At 41.5% G+C, this 14,217-nt stretch overlaps 1 protein-coding gene across 2 annotated transcripts in view; it reads right to left on the bottom strand.

Annotated features, from left to right (window-relative positions):
- Positions 1 to 5,150: 5,150 nt before the first annotated feature.
- jmjd1cb (jumonji domain containing 1Cb) overlaps positions 5,151 to 14,217 on the bottom strand; it is a 118,441-nt gene continuing 109,374 nt past the window's right edge. For both annotated transcript variants that reach the window (XM_061028479.1, XM_061028480.1), the window contains 11 exons: positions 13,096 to 13,330; positions 12,677 to 12,897; positions 12,038 to 12,451; positions 11,675 to 11,843; positions 11,477 to 11,567; positions 11,193 to 11,323; positions 10,220 to 10,342; positions 9,318 to 9,457; positions 9,039 to 9,215; positions 8,469 to 8,600; positions 5,151 to 6,705 (listed from right to left, as the gene is read on the bottom strand). In XM_061028479.1, the coding sequence (XP_060884462.1) occupies positions 6,619 to 6,705; positions 8,469 to 8,600; positions 9,039 to 9,215; positions 9,318 to 9,457; positions 10,220 to 10,342; positions 11,193 to 11,323; positions 11,477 to 11,567; positions 11,675 to 11,843; positions 12,038 to 12,451; positions 12,677 to 12,897; positions 13,096 to 13,330 (1,920 nt within the window). In that variant the 3' untranslated portion in view covers positions 5,151 to 6,618. The remainder of the gene's footprint in view (positions 6,706 to 8,468; positions 8,601 to 9,038; positions 9,216 to 9,317; positions 9,458 to 10,219; positions 10,343 to 11,192; positions 11,324 to 11,476; positions 11,568 to 11,674; positions 11,844 to 12,037; positions 12,452 to 12,676; positions 12,898 to 13,095; positions 13,331 to 14,217) is intronic.

Below are 14,217 nucleotides of genomic sequence, written 5' to 3'. Positions count from 1 at the left end.
AGGCAGTCTCTGTGTGTCTGGGGGCGATGTTACATTAAAAGTGACCTATGACTGAACCCTGAAGACACTTCCTCTTGCTGTACTTTGACAGGCAGGGCATCAACACACACACACACACACACACACACACACACACACACACACACGCACACACACACGCACACACGCACACACACACACACACGCACACACACATGTGGCATTTGTTTGGGATTAAACAAAACAAGCGTGAAGGACTCCTTAACACTGAGAGAGAAAGAAAGATAATGATAGGAGATACGGTGAGAGAGAGAGGAAGAATAAAGATAGAAAAAGATAAAAAGAAAGAAAGAAGGTCGACAGAAATGAAAGAAAGCAAATAGAAGCTGCAGGAAATTAAAATACAATTAGAAAAAGTGTGTGACATGGGGAGAAAACAAAGGAGACGAGGGAACAGGGGGAGAGGGAGAGTGACCTCTGTCTGAACTCACTGGTGAACTTCTGCCTCAGTGTACTCCAGTTAACCTGTCACACACACACACACACACACACACACACACACACACACACACACACACACACACACACACACACACACACACACACACACACACACACACACACACACACACACACGCATGCACACACTGGGCCAGGAGGCACAGTTTCAGTTTATATAATGGAGAGCAGGATGATAATATGTGTGTTTCCAGTTCAGCTTTAAAAGTATGAATGGGAGCTGATCCTGGCATTAGTCATGTCAGCACTGCCTCTGTCTCTATCTCTATCTCTGTCACACACACACACACACACACACACACACACACACACACACACACACACACACACACACACACACACACACACACACACACACACTGGAAAAAGCACACACAAACACACACACACACATACACACATGACCTCCAGTTTCTCAAAGCAAACACATCAGCAGAGAGAAAACACGAGATTGGGCAGAAAAACAGACAGAGTGTCTGTCAGCGCCTGCTAAGTGATGTCACCTTAACTCCCAGAAAGTCAAAGAAAACACACCTCTGGAGGTTAAATCTGCAGCTGATGGTACAGCTGGGATGAAATTAGAAAACACAGATTAATAATAAATGAACCCTTTTTAAGCATAAAAGCAAAGGAGGAGTTCATGAATCCCTGGTATATCTGTTTGCACCAGAGCAGAGCATCAGTGAAAGGTCTTACCAAGTCTACCAGTTATTAAATGTATCATGTCATCATCTCCGGTCACCAACTTCTTCTAAGCCAATCCTCCTGTTAGGTTTCAAACAGTACGTCAGCAGCACCCTGGGGTGTTTCTGCCTCATAGTCAGAGCTGCACGGACTCGGTAGCTGCGTGAAGAATGAAACGCGTTGAAATAACGTCTTGAAATGCGTGTTCTCTCCAACTTGACCTGCCATCAGGAGAGAATAAACTGCATCAGCACTCGCTAGTTTGAAACGACAACTAGTATTAAAAGGGAGAAATTGCATTGCTGTGTTTTATCCCGCAAAATGTGTAAACACAAGGTTTCAGTCACGGCTGTGAAATGATCAGTTCTGTCTTCACTGCAACCCTAAAACCAACAAATGATGAATTTATAAAACACAGTTTTTCTCTGTGACACATTGATGTTGTAACAGTATTTTTATTAGTTAAAGTTGAAAATGGTTGAAAAGAGGCTCTTGGAGGACTGACGATAGTGCTCACTGGAGGGGAGTTTACTGGCTGACAGTAATGCTACGATTAGCATTTAGCGCTACAAAACCGTGATCTGAGACAGCTCATGGTAGAGTTAGCTGTTAACTAGAAAACAGAAATGTTTGGGGAGGAAGTGGAGGATTGTCAGGACGCAGGACACGGCGTAAAAAGGACGTCATGCCTTAGAAGATTTCCAAGATGGCGGGCAAAGCAGGGTCAGGCACTATAAACAGGTCGGCCCAAAGAAACGGCTGGGCCCCTGAAAGGCCATGTGAATGGGCCCTCTGCACATGTAATTTAATAATGTCAATACCTGCATGTTGGAAGCCTCCTGGCAAAATGCTTGTAATCAAGCTGTTTTCAGTCAAATTCGCCTCCTTTCTTTTCTAGCATCCTGATTTTCACATTAATCAGTGTGGTGACTGTGAGTTAAATGTTTTGTTATTATTGGGTCTGTCTTGTGTTCTGTGTCCTGTTTGTACGTCTGTCTCTGCTGTGCTGCAGGTGATTGGATAAACGTGGACAATGCGCGCCGGCCTCTGATTGGAGGGAAGCTGGTGCTGCATCCGTATTGGAGGATACCTGAGGGCGCCCGATTTTAAAAGAGAGCGCGAAAGCTGAACAATGCCCTCCTTTTTTCTCATTTCCAAAGAGAGACGTGTTTGCTTTTGAGATAAATTGTTTGTTTGTTCATTGAGAGAGTATTGTTAATGTTGTGCAGTCCTGTTTTTGTAGTAGAGTAGCCCTTTTCTTTTGTTTCATATTTTCTCCTGTTTTCCTGTTTTTCTGTGAGGGAGTTTGGCAAGATGCCCGTATTTTATTTTATGTTCTGATTTTGAGGGAAGGTAGTTTGGGATTTCGACTAATATGTTCTGTTTATTATTTTTGCCGGCGCTCTCCCTGAAGTTGAATTCATTTTGTGTTTATTGCGAAATAAATTGCACATTGTGGACTGAAAAATTCTTTGTTTTGTGATTAATCATCGGGAGTGAGGAAGGAGAGGGTCACTTTTGTGCTACAGCTGGTTTCCCCTATAGGCTGGTCGTAACAATTAGATATTAAGTCACGTTTTCAAAGAAGCAATCTGTCTCCAAAATGTATACCACGGTTCCTTTTGTTGCCACAAAAAAATGAACAACAATGTGTGCTAGCCAATTAGAGACAGAGTAACGGGGGAATAAAAATTACAGCATTAGACTGGATATTATAAATCAGAGGGGATTTAGAAGTGGGGATACCCTATATGGAAACTCAAAAATAAGTGGATATAGTGTGTACACACCACTGGGTTTCAGGTAACAACTAATTATGTATTTTTGTTGACAGGACAACTTTTACTGTCAGACTGACTGTTGGAGCTTTTCATGTATTAAAAACTGTGTTGTGTATTTGTTTATAATGCAGGTTTATAAAATAAAGCTATAAAGATAAGCGTGAGCAGTATAAACTTTATACTGAGGCGTGGTGGGAAACATCTTCGACAGAATCAGAAGGTTTCAAATGTTTTTTTCTGGTGTGTTTTATTTTGTAAAGTGAAGTGGAATCATATTTTATTTTTTGATCCGTGAGAGCGATTTTAAAAATAAAACCACAGGATGATTAATGAGGCTCGCAGAGACACCCTGCACGTTTCTAGGATTGACTGTATTGTTCTGCAAACATTTTATCAGATGTCTGAGTTATAAATTAATTCATTTATCCTTATTCAATATAAATTACTATCTGGAGTTAAATAATTGAACTCTGATTTGTTATTTCCCTCTGACGCTGAGTTTTACAATCAACTGAACTCACAGGAAGAATTTCTATAGCACAGCTCTCTCTTGTGGTGAGGTCTGACTACTGCATGTCAAAGCAGTGACTTCACAGCAGCTCTGTCACAGATCAGTGATGTGTTTGATATATAGCGGTCAATTTAAAAACATTTATTTAGGTCAGTTATTTATTTACTTTCTGTTCGTTTCTTAGTGTGTTTGAGTTTGTTCTGTTTTGTTTGTGGTCTCCTTGTCATAGAAAATGAGGACATGCCCACCCCCAATGATTTCTCTAGATTAAATAAACGTTGAATGGATGAATGACTGAAATGATATTAATCAATTTAACCCTTAATAAAGATTGACTTCACGGTTAGAGTAAGGGTTGGAGTTTGAGGAAATCAGCTTAAGCAAATACAAAAGTAATCATTACTTTCTGTTTTCAACCATATTGGTCCACAATCAAACATTTATATTTGTCTATTATTTGCTCCTTGAAGATTTCCAAAAGGATTTCAGGACAGCCTGCCCCTAAAATCCATCAGAGTTATTATTCACACATGTCCCTTAGATATTTGTAACGACAGCATGCTCTCCATCCGTCTATCACATTGCTGTTGGGTGACGTTATGTCGCTCTTTGTTTGATGTTTTCTGAACATCCTTCCTCTCGTCCAGAGAAGTACATTAAGGTGTTCTGGTTGTTATTCAAAAGATAAGGGGAGAGAAAGTCTTCAGTACAAGCAGAGCAGCTGATATAAGGAAAAAGAGAGAAGGGTCTCTCAAGTTTGAACAAAGCTATAGATCAGGTTTCCAACGAAGGAACATGAGCACCACCTGGTGGTCATTTTTCATATTTACTTTCTATCAGAACAAAGATTCTCTGTAGATATTAGTAATGTATTATTGCTCCATGGATTGATGATCTTTCCTCAGTTTATATAAAAAACAAAGTCCTTACTGCCCCTGTTTATTCTGGCTCAATACTCATTAAGTTTTTACTGAACTGGGCGGCTGTGGCTCAGTTGGTAGAGTCTGCAGCTACTTGTCCGACGTGTCCTTGGGCCGAATTGCTCCTGCTGCTTCATCGGCGGCGTATGTATGTGTATGAATGGGATTAGTTACTTCTGATGGACTCACTACACAGCAGCCTCTACCATCAGTGTGTGAATGTGTAGGTGTGACCTGCTGTGTAAAAGAGCTTCGAGTAGTGAGAAGATTAGAAAAGAAATATACAAACTCAAGTCCATTTACCATTTACTGTAAGTGACTACGATTGTGATGGGGAAGAATTTTGTGTTGTGTTCTCTTTTTTTCATTGACTTAAAACTCAAAACGAAGATGCCGGGTTGTTTTTTCTGCAGAACAGAAAATAGATTTGTTTGTTTCAAAACCAACATTTTTATGTGTGTTTGTAGTTAGAGCACTTCTCCATGAGCTGACGGTCCTCTTGGTCTCACCTTAAGTTACCTTCTTGTGTTGCCTGGACTCTGATCATGTTCGGGTTCTGACCTGGCTCTGGTTTTTGTTGGGGTTTTCTTGTAGTGTGTTGGATGTCTCTCAGGTAGGTTGCTTTGTTCTTTGTGTTCTTATGCTTTGTTGTGTTTGCTTCTGCACTTATCAAAGCACTTTGTAAACCTTTGTTTTTAAGTGCAATACAAATAAAGTTATTATTATTATAATTATGATTAAATACCCAACACCAAATGTTTGATAAATCCATTTTAATGGAAAATGTAAAACCCTTTTGAACTTCAATGTACAAAGCATGTAACACTTGCACTTTAAAATTTGAAATTGAAGCAAGCCATGTTTTAAAAAAATACCTCAGTGAATGTATATATGTATATATTTACACATTATAGTAAACTTTTTCATTATTTCATCTTTTAACTTCAAAAGTTCACCATAGTAAATCTTAACAAAACAAAAACAAGACAATTCATTCTTTCTTAAATAAATTACATCTTTTTTTCTAAATGTATTAATTTTACAGCAAATACTTTTTTTGTCATAAAATGCTGAGGAGTAGAAGCGTTTTTGTTCTTTCTTTACATAATACAACTTTACAGTCTTTACAATAGTTTGGCAGTTCATTAAAAAAATGTTATGGCATGAGGACTGTAGAGCATCAACATTTCCCAAAGATACAGGCATTGTGTGTGTGTGTGTGTGTGTGTGTGTGTGTGTGTGTGTATGTGTGTGTGTGTGTGCGTGTGTGTGTGTCCTCCATCACAGTAGAGCCGTATTACAAACTGAAAATCACATAGCAAAAGAAAACAACGGAAACTGTACATGTCACATTTACATTAATGCTTTTTTGTTTCAATAACATCGCACAACATAGAGTTATAAAATAAATACATCTTCACAGAGGAAATAAAAACAACATCGGTATGAAAAGAAAATTAAGAACAAAACAGCAACAGATAGAAGTAGAACGAAAGGACGAGAACTGACAGGTTACAGAAGGAACGACAAACGAGGGCGCAGCGGAGCTCGGTGCCCGCTGACTTGAACATCTGAGAGATTCTCTTTTGCATTTTTTTCCCCCTCACATCTTTTTTTTTTTTTCTTCTTCATTTTTTTTAAAACAGCAGAGATGACAGTTGGGGTCCTGATGCTGCTTGCTTGCTGCTGGTGATGCTGTCGTGATTGGCAAAATTGTCCCGTCCAAATGGGCTGCTGCTGTTGCAGACAGGGATGAAACCTCCTGGCCTTTATAATCCACAGCTGATTACAGCGTCTCCATCAAACCGGTGAATACTAGCTTAGAGGACCGTCTCCATGGAAACTGGAGGATGGAGCAGGATGCACCTTCAGTCACACTTACAAAGAGTCCGGTTTCAGAGGAGGCCTCTATTGCACTTTGACTGCAGCGTAGTGTCCCCTTTGTGTTGTGAGTCCATGAAACACAAAGATGAGGTGTCGGTGGTGGTCCAGGTTTAATCCCTGTCAGCCCAGCAGACCCTCAAGATTTTGTCTCCTCTTGGCACTGAAGGTTAAGGGAGGTGATACAGGCGGGCGTGCCTCACTGGATGCCACCTGGTTAGCTCACAACGCGAAGTCCCCATGACACAGTCCTCCTGGTGAGGATGAGCGGGGCGCGGGGCGAGCGAGGTGCTGATGGGAGGCGTGTCCCTCTCTGGAAGGCACAGAGGAGACCGAGGTGGCGTCATGAGTTCTCTTCCTCGTCATCTTCCTCTGAGCTCTTCAGGGAGTTCACCGCTTCCTTCACACAGTGGAACAGGATGTTCTTCACCTGAGGAGGAGAGAGAGAGAGAGAGAGAGTTTACACAGCTGCTCTTGTTACAAAACCATCTCACTACAGGTATCAGCCGAAGACGAAGCCTGTGTTTTAATCTTTGACTGAAAACTGTCACCAGAATTAGTCCTTGCCTTTTCTATGGAATCATAAAACCCTATCAAACGGCATGTGTCCTTCTGTGTTTCTGATGTTTGTACATTTTGCGGGCTAGAACACAACAATGCCATGATGATAACAGTTGTCATAATAGTGGGACCAAGATGCCCACCTATGTGCCGTCATCAGATGTAGTAAGAGAGGCGTAACCGGGGCGAGAAGGGATCACTGAAGGACAGTGGAGCCAGCAGGGGAGAACAGCGCTGTGTGTCTAAGTGTGTGAATGTCTAAGTGTGTGTGTGTGCGTGTGCGTGTGTGTGTGTGTGTGTGTGTGTGTGTGTGTGTGTGTGTGTGTGTGTGTGTGTGTGTGTGTGTGTGAATGTCTAAGTGTGTGTCTAAGTGTGTGTGTGTGTGAATGTCTAAGTGTGTGTGTGTGAATGTCTAAGTGTGTGTGTGAGTGAATGTCTAAGTGTGTGTGTGTCAAAGTCTAAGTGGAGCTTTAGCTGTTTCTTTACATATCATGCTTCTGCAGCGTCACAACAAAATGTGATGTCACAGACTGGGACACCATTTGTTTGTTGTTGTAATGACCGCAGAGCTTCATTACCCTGCTGTTGCGGAACTGCAATGTGTCAAAGGAAAGCATTTCAGCCTTTTTAATGCTCTAGTTTTTTTTCTACCCTGCAGCCTGTCAGTGAGAACACAGCCAGGGTGCCGACACACACAGATGGTGACTCATACACCTTTCACAGTCCCCATCTGTGGTAGAATGAATGTGTGTGGAGTGAATTCAAAACAGAGGAACATAATGTTCAGAGAACATCGCAGACGATGACTCACTCTGACACTTTGTCCTTACAATCCCATCATTCTTTTGTCAAGGTAAAATCCAGAATACAAGTTGCACTGGTATGTAAGACACAGACTGTTGTTCAGAGTCTCCCAAAGGGAAAATGGATTTAACTCTTCACCTGTGTGAAGATTTTTATCACAAGTCCACAATGTACCGCTTCTTTGCAGCTGTGTAGCTCTTTGTATTAAATTACTGTCTGTATTGACCATGTGGAGTTTGCATCCTTCTTAGTACCAGTACAGTAGCCGAGTTCTTACTCTTCATTAACGTTTATAGTGTGAAGTTCAGACCGAGGGTCACTCTGCCCACCTCCCCTGGTCACTTTAGTTCAGAGTCTTTTCAATCAAATCAGCATCCCACAAGCCTTATTTACTTAACAGAATACAACTTGTTCTTTTAAATGCACTAAATGACCAAATGAGGGAGGAAAGCTGGTAATAGGTGGCGACGCCCACCTGGTCCGTGTCGGTATCTATCCCATCATGTTCAGCACAGTGAAGCAGCCACTCACAGTACACACAATGAATGATGGTGGCGGCTGCACTTGTGATCATGATGCCGCACGTTTTGATTTTTTACTTGTGCATCAGTTGCCACTGCTAAATAAGACTCCACCTACTTTTTGTATGAAATGTTGGTATTAAAGTGTGTCTTATACAACACATTTTACTGAAACTGCTATTCGTTTACTTTTTAAGTTATCTTATATTCTGAGACAAGCTCACTTTATTTATGCTCTCATATGTTATATCTGTTTTCATTCTTAATGCTTATTTTGAATATATTCAAACTCTCTGTGGTTCATCACCTGAAGTTTATCTTCATAGTTGACCTCCTCTTTGTTGGGTCGGAGCTCCTGGGTCAGGTGGAAGGAGTTGGCCACGTGCTCAGGAGACACAAAGTCGTTGATGACCTGAACACAGCTGTGGAGGTTCTGGACCTGTGAGACGAAAGGCAGAGAAGATGTGAGCACACTCAACCCCGAAACTCAAGACAACAACTGGACACAAACGGAGGGTAAGCTCACATGTACATGACAGAAACTGACACCAATCAACAACATCTAAAGGGTTTGCAAACATTACAGTACGGTTAATACGACTTTGATATGATACTATCTGTAACCTCTTCTGCTCCGTCTGTTTCAAAGAGTCATGATACACAAACCTCTCACATCTCTGTGATGTGATACCCAAGACCTGGTAAACATCTTGAAGTATCAAACATTTTTTACAACCTTTCATTACAATATCGAGCAGAATCACATGGTGCAAAGTAGACCAAAAATGGACTTAGTGAAATCTGAAGTGACTGTGTCATCTAGGACAAACACAGTGCTTCATGGTTAGTTTGCGGTGTGCAGGGATGTTGTACACACCTGGTGCATTGCCCCTGCTGGTATCAGTACAGAGTCTCCCAGGAACTGAACCACAGTCCAGCCCTGAACTCCTTGTTCATCGAGCAGCCGCTGACGCTGCTTCCTGCTGAGGTACAAGCCATGCTCTCTGATTGGGTCTTGTTCAGAGGAAACATCCAATCCCTGCTCCTTACAGGCCTGAGGTGGTGTTTGGAAAGTTGAAAAGAAGAGAGAGGCTTTAATATTTGCACTGATTTCACCATCTTTCAAGTTCTTGGGATGGCTCATCAGAGTGCTAACCTTGTGGAGGAACTCTCGCACTTTGTCGATGTCTCTGTTGAGGTAGATGTGCCACAGCGCCCCCGGTGTCTCACTGGAGTCTTTCAGCCGCCTCCGAACTCCCTCATCCAGATCTTCCTCCTCCAGACGCTTCAACACTCCTTCAAACACACACACAGGTTTTCAAGTTTGAATTAACTTCCATTTTCAATCTTAGAATTTTCCCCCTAATGATCATAATCTGGAAACATTTTCACTCTTCAAGAAAGTCATAAATCAATACGACGCCTGCTTCATTTCCTAATAATCCAACATCTTTAGTTTCTAATCACAAACTACAAAGACATGAAAGTAACTAGCTTAATTTTTCTGAACCATGTCAGCCTCTTGCTCAGTGTGGATGGATTAACCTGTTTTCACTTGAGCTGTGGAATATCTTTATGTTTGTATTAATATTTCTGATGTTGTCTCTTGATGCCTGCTGTAGAGCGTATTTGCTTCGGCACAATAACAAAGTTAAAGTTAACATCAAATCAAAACTTAAATAAATGATTAAACTTGGTACAGTTCCTTTTTCAGATCTTTTTATATTTTTTATAAGAGGTGGTAAGACTAAAGATAAGTAACCACACAGTCCTGGTATATTTAATTCAGGGACATAGACTCTTTTGTCCAGATACCAGTGCGGACGACAGGATTTAGCTGAACTGTTAAAGCAGAATCTGCATGTTCCTAGAATTAGAAACAGGGCTTCTCTGACTTTGTTTGTTCATAAAAAGGGTGATGAGGTGTGACACCTTGCTCTAAACCCATTCCCCTCCCATCTATTCATTATTCCCCATCAAAGGTTTTTCTTCTTTACACACTCATCAGTAATAAATACCTTCATGTTAAAGGTTTAAACTGATAATGTTGAGCCTTACCAGTTTTGGACAGGACTCCGTTGCCTTTTGCTACTCCTACATAGACCAGAACGGAGACTACATCTGAGACTTCCACATGAAGGTTGGCAGTCCCAAAGTCTTGGTCCTGGGACGCAGCTACACCTGCAGATAGAGAAACACTCATTCATGAGAAGGGCAGGTTGGGGCTAAATCTTCTAAGGTTGTGAGGATACCAGAATTTGAAACTTTGATATGATACAATTAATCTCAAACGATATTGATACCCGTTTTGATATCACCAAATGAGTGAAGGAACTTAAAAAATCAATTGTTAAACAAGAAGTGCTCCAATGGTTGTTCAAGCAGTGGAGTATCGTGTTCCTTCTTCTAAGGTTGAGTTTGTATTCACACTCTCAGCACACAGACTTTTTGCTTATCTTGTAGAAGAAGGAAAACACATCTAAATGAAACTGGCAGTAAAAGTGATAGTTAAAGTTAGGTTCATAGAAAATGACAATTTAAATTGAAATCAATTGTATTAAATCATTTACATTTAAAATGGTTTCTAATAGAGATTTCAAATTCCTGATATTTTCAGGGTGAGCTGCACGTGTGAACATTTTTCACCCAGACTTCATCCAGAGTTTCTCCTGCCTGCCTTCTAGTATTTCTTCTGCATAAAGTAAAAGTGAGCTGATGTGAGAACTCAGCAGGATAAAATCAGGAGAATTCACCATGAGCCAGTTAGAGGGGGTGGTGACGTTACACGTGATTAAACGGCTGCATTTTGTGTTCTGTTCTCTATGGAGCCAGGACAGTGACAGCTAAATGTTGGCATCGAACATGAAGGAGGTGTGTCCAAAGAGAGCATTTGTTTTGTTGTGAAAATCTGCTCTAAAGGTGGCATAGGAAGCCTTTGTCTTCTCAAACTCTCCTCATTGATCTCCTGACTCCTGTACGTGAGAATGAGAATTTAATGAATGTTTTCAGGCGAGGTTGAATCGTCACCTACCGTAGGCACAGCACAGTCTTGGCCCCAGATCTGGCCTGACAAAGAAAGATGGCAGGTGGGAGGCCAGGTTTAAGTTCCCCTCTGGATCAGAGTACTCAGGCAGGGGCAGGTTCTTCATCAAGTCATCATATCTGCAAACACACCTCTTTTAGCTTACAAACAGTTTTTCATCTCTTGAACTCGATTAAGCATGTTTAGGTTATCAGATGTTTGCTTTTGCATTTTTCAGTTTTGAAGCTCGAGAAGGAACAAAAGAGGAGGAAAAAAGAGGTCTGTGTGCAAACCTTGAGGGCATGAGGGCCATGAACTCTTCTCCAGAAGGCCAGTCCTTCAGTCTGTAGACCATAGGCTCTCCATCCTTGGACTTGGGCCGTTCTGAAAAGGTAGGAAGACTTCAGTTCGACTGGATCAACATTTCGTTCATACTGACATAATGTGTAAGGCAGCTTTCTGATGAATCAAACAGAAACAGTGAAACTCACTGGTGATGTCCTCAAATCCATCCCAGAACTCTTTGATCCCAGAGTTGGACAGCACCTGGTCTTTGCAGTTCAGGAGGTCCCCCTGGTGGTCTGCAAACTCCTGGTTGAAGGAGTCAGCTTTCCACAGAGTGGCATTGAGTCTCTTATGGATCCCTGACACCAACACAGGCTGAACAAACACAAAAGCAATCAGAATGTTGTTGTTATTTTACACGGCGTCACTGTATACCATTTGTTAATTTACTTTCAGGCATCAGGAAGTTCTGAAAGCAGATTGTTCAATTAAAGCTTTTAATTTTTTATGTTCATTATCTTTACAATACTCCAAGTTTTAGTTGTTTTACTATGAAAGCTGCTGTGTACCTGTCCGTGTTTCCAGCACTCTCTGAACAGCTTCCAGTTGTTCTGGTTGCGGTGATCTTTGAGCCACAGTAACCGTCTGTTGTTTAACCAGCAGTGGGGGATATCTGGATACTGATTGGTAGATTCTTCTTGGGCCAGAGTGGTAAGAGGCGCTGACTTCTTCCTGTCTGGTTTGACATCCTCGGTGCTGACAGGGACAGGGCTGATGTTGTTGTTGCCGACCTGGGTGACAGGCTCCTGCTTGATAACCTCCTGCTTGATGACCTCCTGCTTGATAACCTCCTGCTTGATAACCTCCTGCTTCATTGATAGTTTAGTGGTGATGTTCTGGCGACTGGCAGGGATTTTATTCTCGACTACTGAAGCAATGATGTCATCGAGGATGTTGGGCATGGAGCGCCCTACTTTTCCAGTCTGTTGAAAGAATAGGAAGAGAAAAATGCTGTTTTCAAAACCTGATTTTGAAAAAAAGAGCTCAGCTGTACAGTAAACTGACAAAGATGATAGTTCAATAGATGTCATGTTTCTGCTCCCTTAGTATGTTGTTTATCCTTGATCTCAAGCATGGTCTGAGTTGGGAATTTTTTTTACCAAAAAACAAAAACAAAGGTACGGCAATCATCATGTCAGTGTGCTTACCTGTGAAGCAGATGTGTAGACTGGTGCAAAGGCGATCCCTGCATCAGTAGAGCCCAGCTTCAGCTTCCCTGCTGTGGTGGTGAGCAGATCTCGGAGTGTGGAGCCCTGCTCTGAGCTATTAACCACCAGTGAGGTGGTTTTACACTGCTGCAGGACCTCCAGGCTGTCCCCCTCCTTGTCCTGCTTCACTGTTTTACCCAGGATCACTGACTCTTTGTTTTCTGACAAAGAAAGAAAAGCAGGAAGAAGGAGGTCAAGGAGGTTAATGTAGATCAACTTTCTGATATTTCATTGAGGTAAATAATATACAAAATACCTCCCTAAGGGAACATAAAGATTTAGAAGAACTCATACAAGTAGCATTGACTGATAGTTAAGACTGTATTGATTCTAAACTTAACAACAGAACTTCCGCTCACCTTTCTTTTCTTCCCTGGATTTCTGCTCCGCCAGGTCAGCCAGGAAGTGCAGAGGGGACTGGGACTCTGGTGGGGTGACAGGAGAGCTTGCTGGGTCGCTGCCTGGACTGCTCCCCCCTCCACCTCCCCCGTTGGTCTCGGCCTTGGTTCCTCCTTGGTCAGAGTTCTGCTGAGAGCCCGGCTCACTTTTCACCAGAGACAGCTTGTTACTGTGATTCAGGACGTTCTGCAGAACCTGGAAGAGGGAGGAGTCAGGTTCAAGTTGGGTTCTTATGATGTTTGGGTTCATGATGTTTGGATTTTGGTTTTATTGGTTCTTCTTCTTTTGTTGTTTGGGTTCTATTGCATTTTCTTGCATGTCCGGGCACATTATAAACCCTTGTTTTTAAAGGTGCTTTACAAATAAAGTAACTCTCATCATTATTATTCTTTGTTTTCTGATGTAAAAGCACAAATAAATGATAAAAAAACTTGAGCCTAGAGCCTAACAGCAGCACACAGCAGGTATGTGTTTCTGTTTACAGCTGCATATCTCAATAGCATGAGTCGTTATGAGGACTGTAGCTGTTGTGTACGACATAAAGACTTCTTATTCATAATATTAACAAGAACACAAACAGATATTGTCCCATAGTTTTGATCAATAAGCTTTTAAAAAAGTCTGGCTGTGTGATCGGCATTACTCCTGACTCACTTGAAGTTACCTATGATAAGAGAACGAGGACCAAACTAAAAACAGTTCTGATCTTTGAAGGCAATCCTTTGCACAGTGTTTTTAGAGGACTCCTAAGCTCCTTCAGTGAGCGACTAGTGATGCCTCAGTGTTTAACTGAACGACTCAGGAGGTAATTTATTCCAGCAGCAGTCCGATATGTTAATGAACACTTTTAGTTTTGGCTCTGATTTATGGCTGTCTGTTATTTATTGACTTGTTGTGTACTGTGATTGTGCTGTCCATATTGTTTGTTGTGTGATTGAATTGACCAGGTGGTAAATGAGTTCAACCTTTCAGTCATTATACTTATTGTTTCAATAACTCTTCTATGCTTAATCTTGTCTCTTTAAAAAAAAAAATCAACATAAATTGTCTAAATTTCCGTTTACAGAGAATTCAAATCATTG

Source organism: Labrus mixtus, chromosome 21 (genome assembly GCF_963584025.1).
Source record: "Labrus mixtus chromosome 21, fLabMix1.1, whole genome shotgun sequence".
Taxonomy (NCBI): Eukaryota; Metazoa; Chordata; class Actinopteri; order Labriformes; family Labridae; genus Labrus; species Labrus mixtus.
Note: the sequence above shows the minus strand (reverse complement) of the source record. Positions and strands in the feature narration are given on the sequence as shown.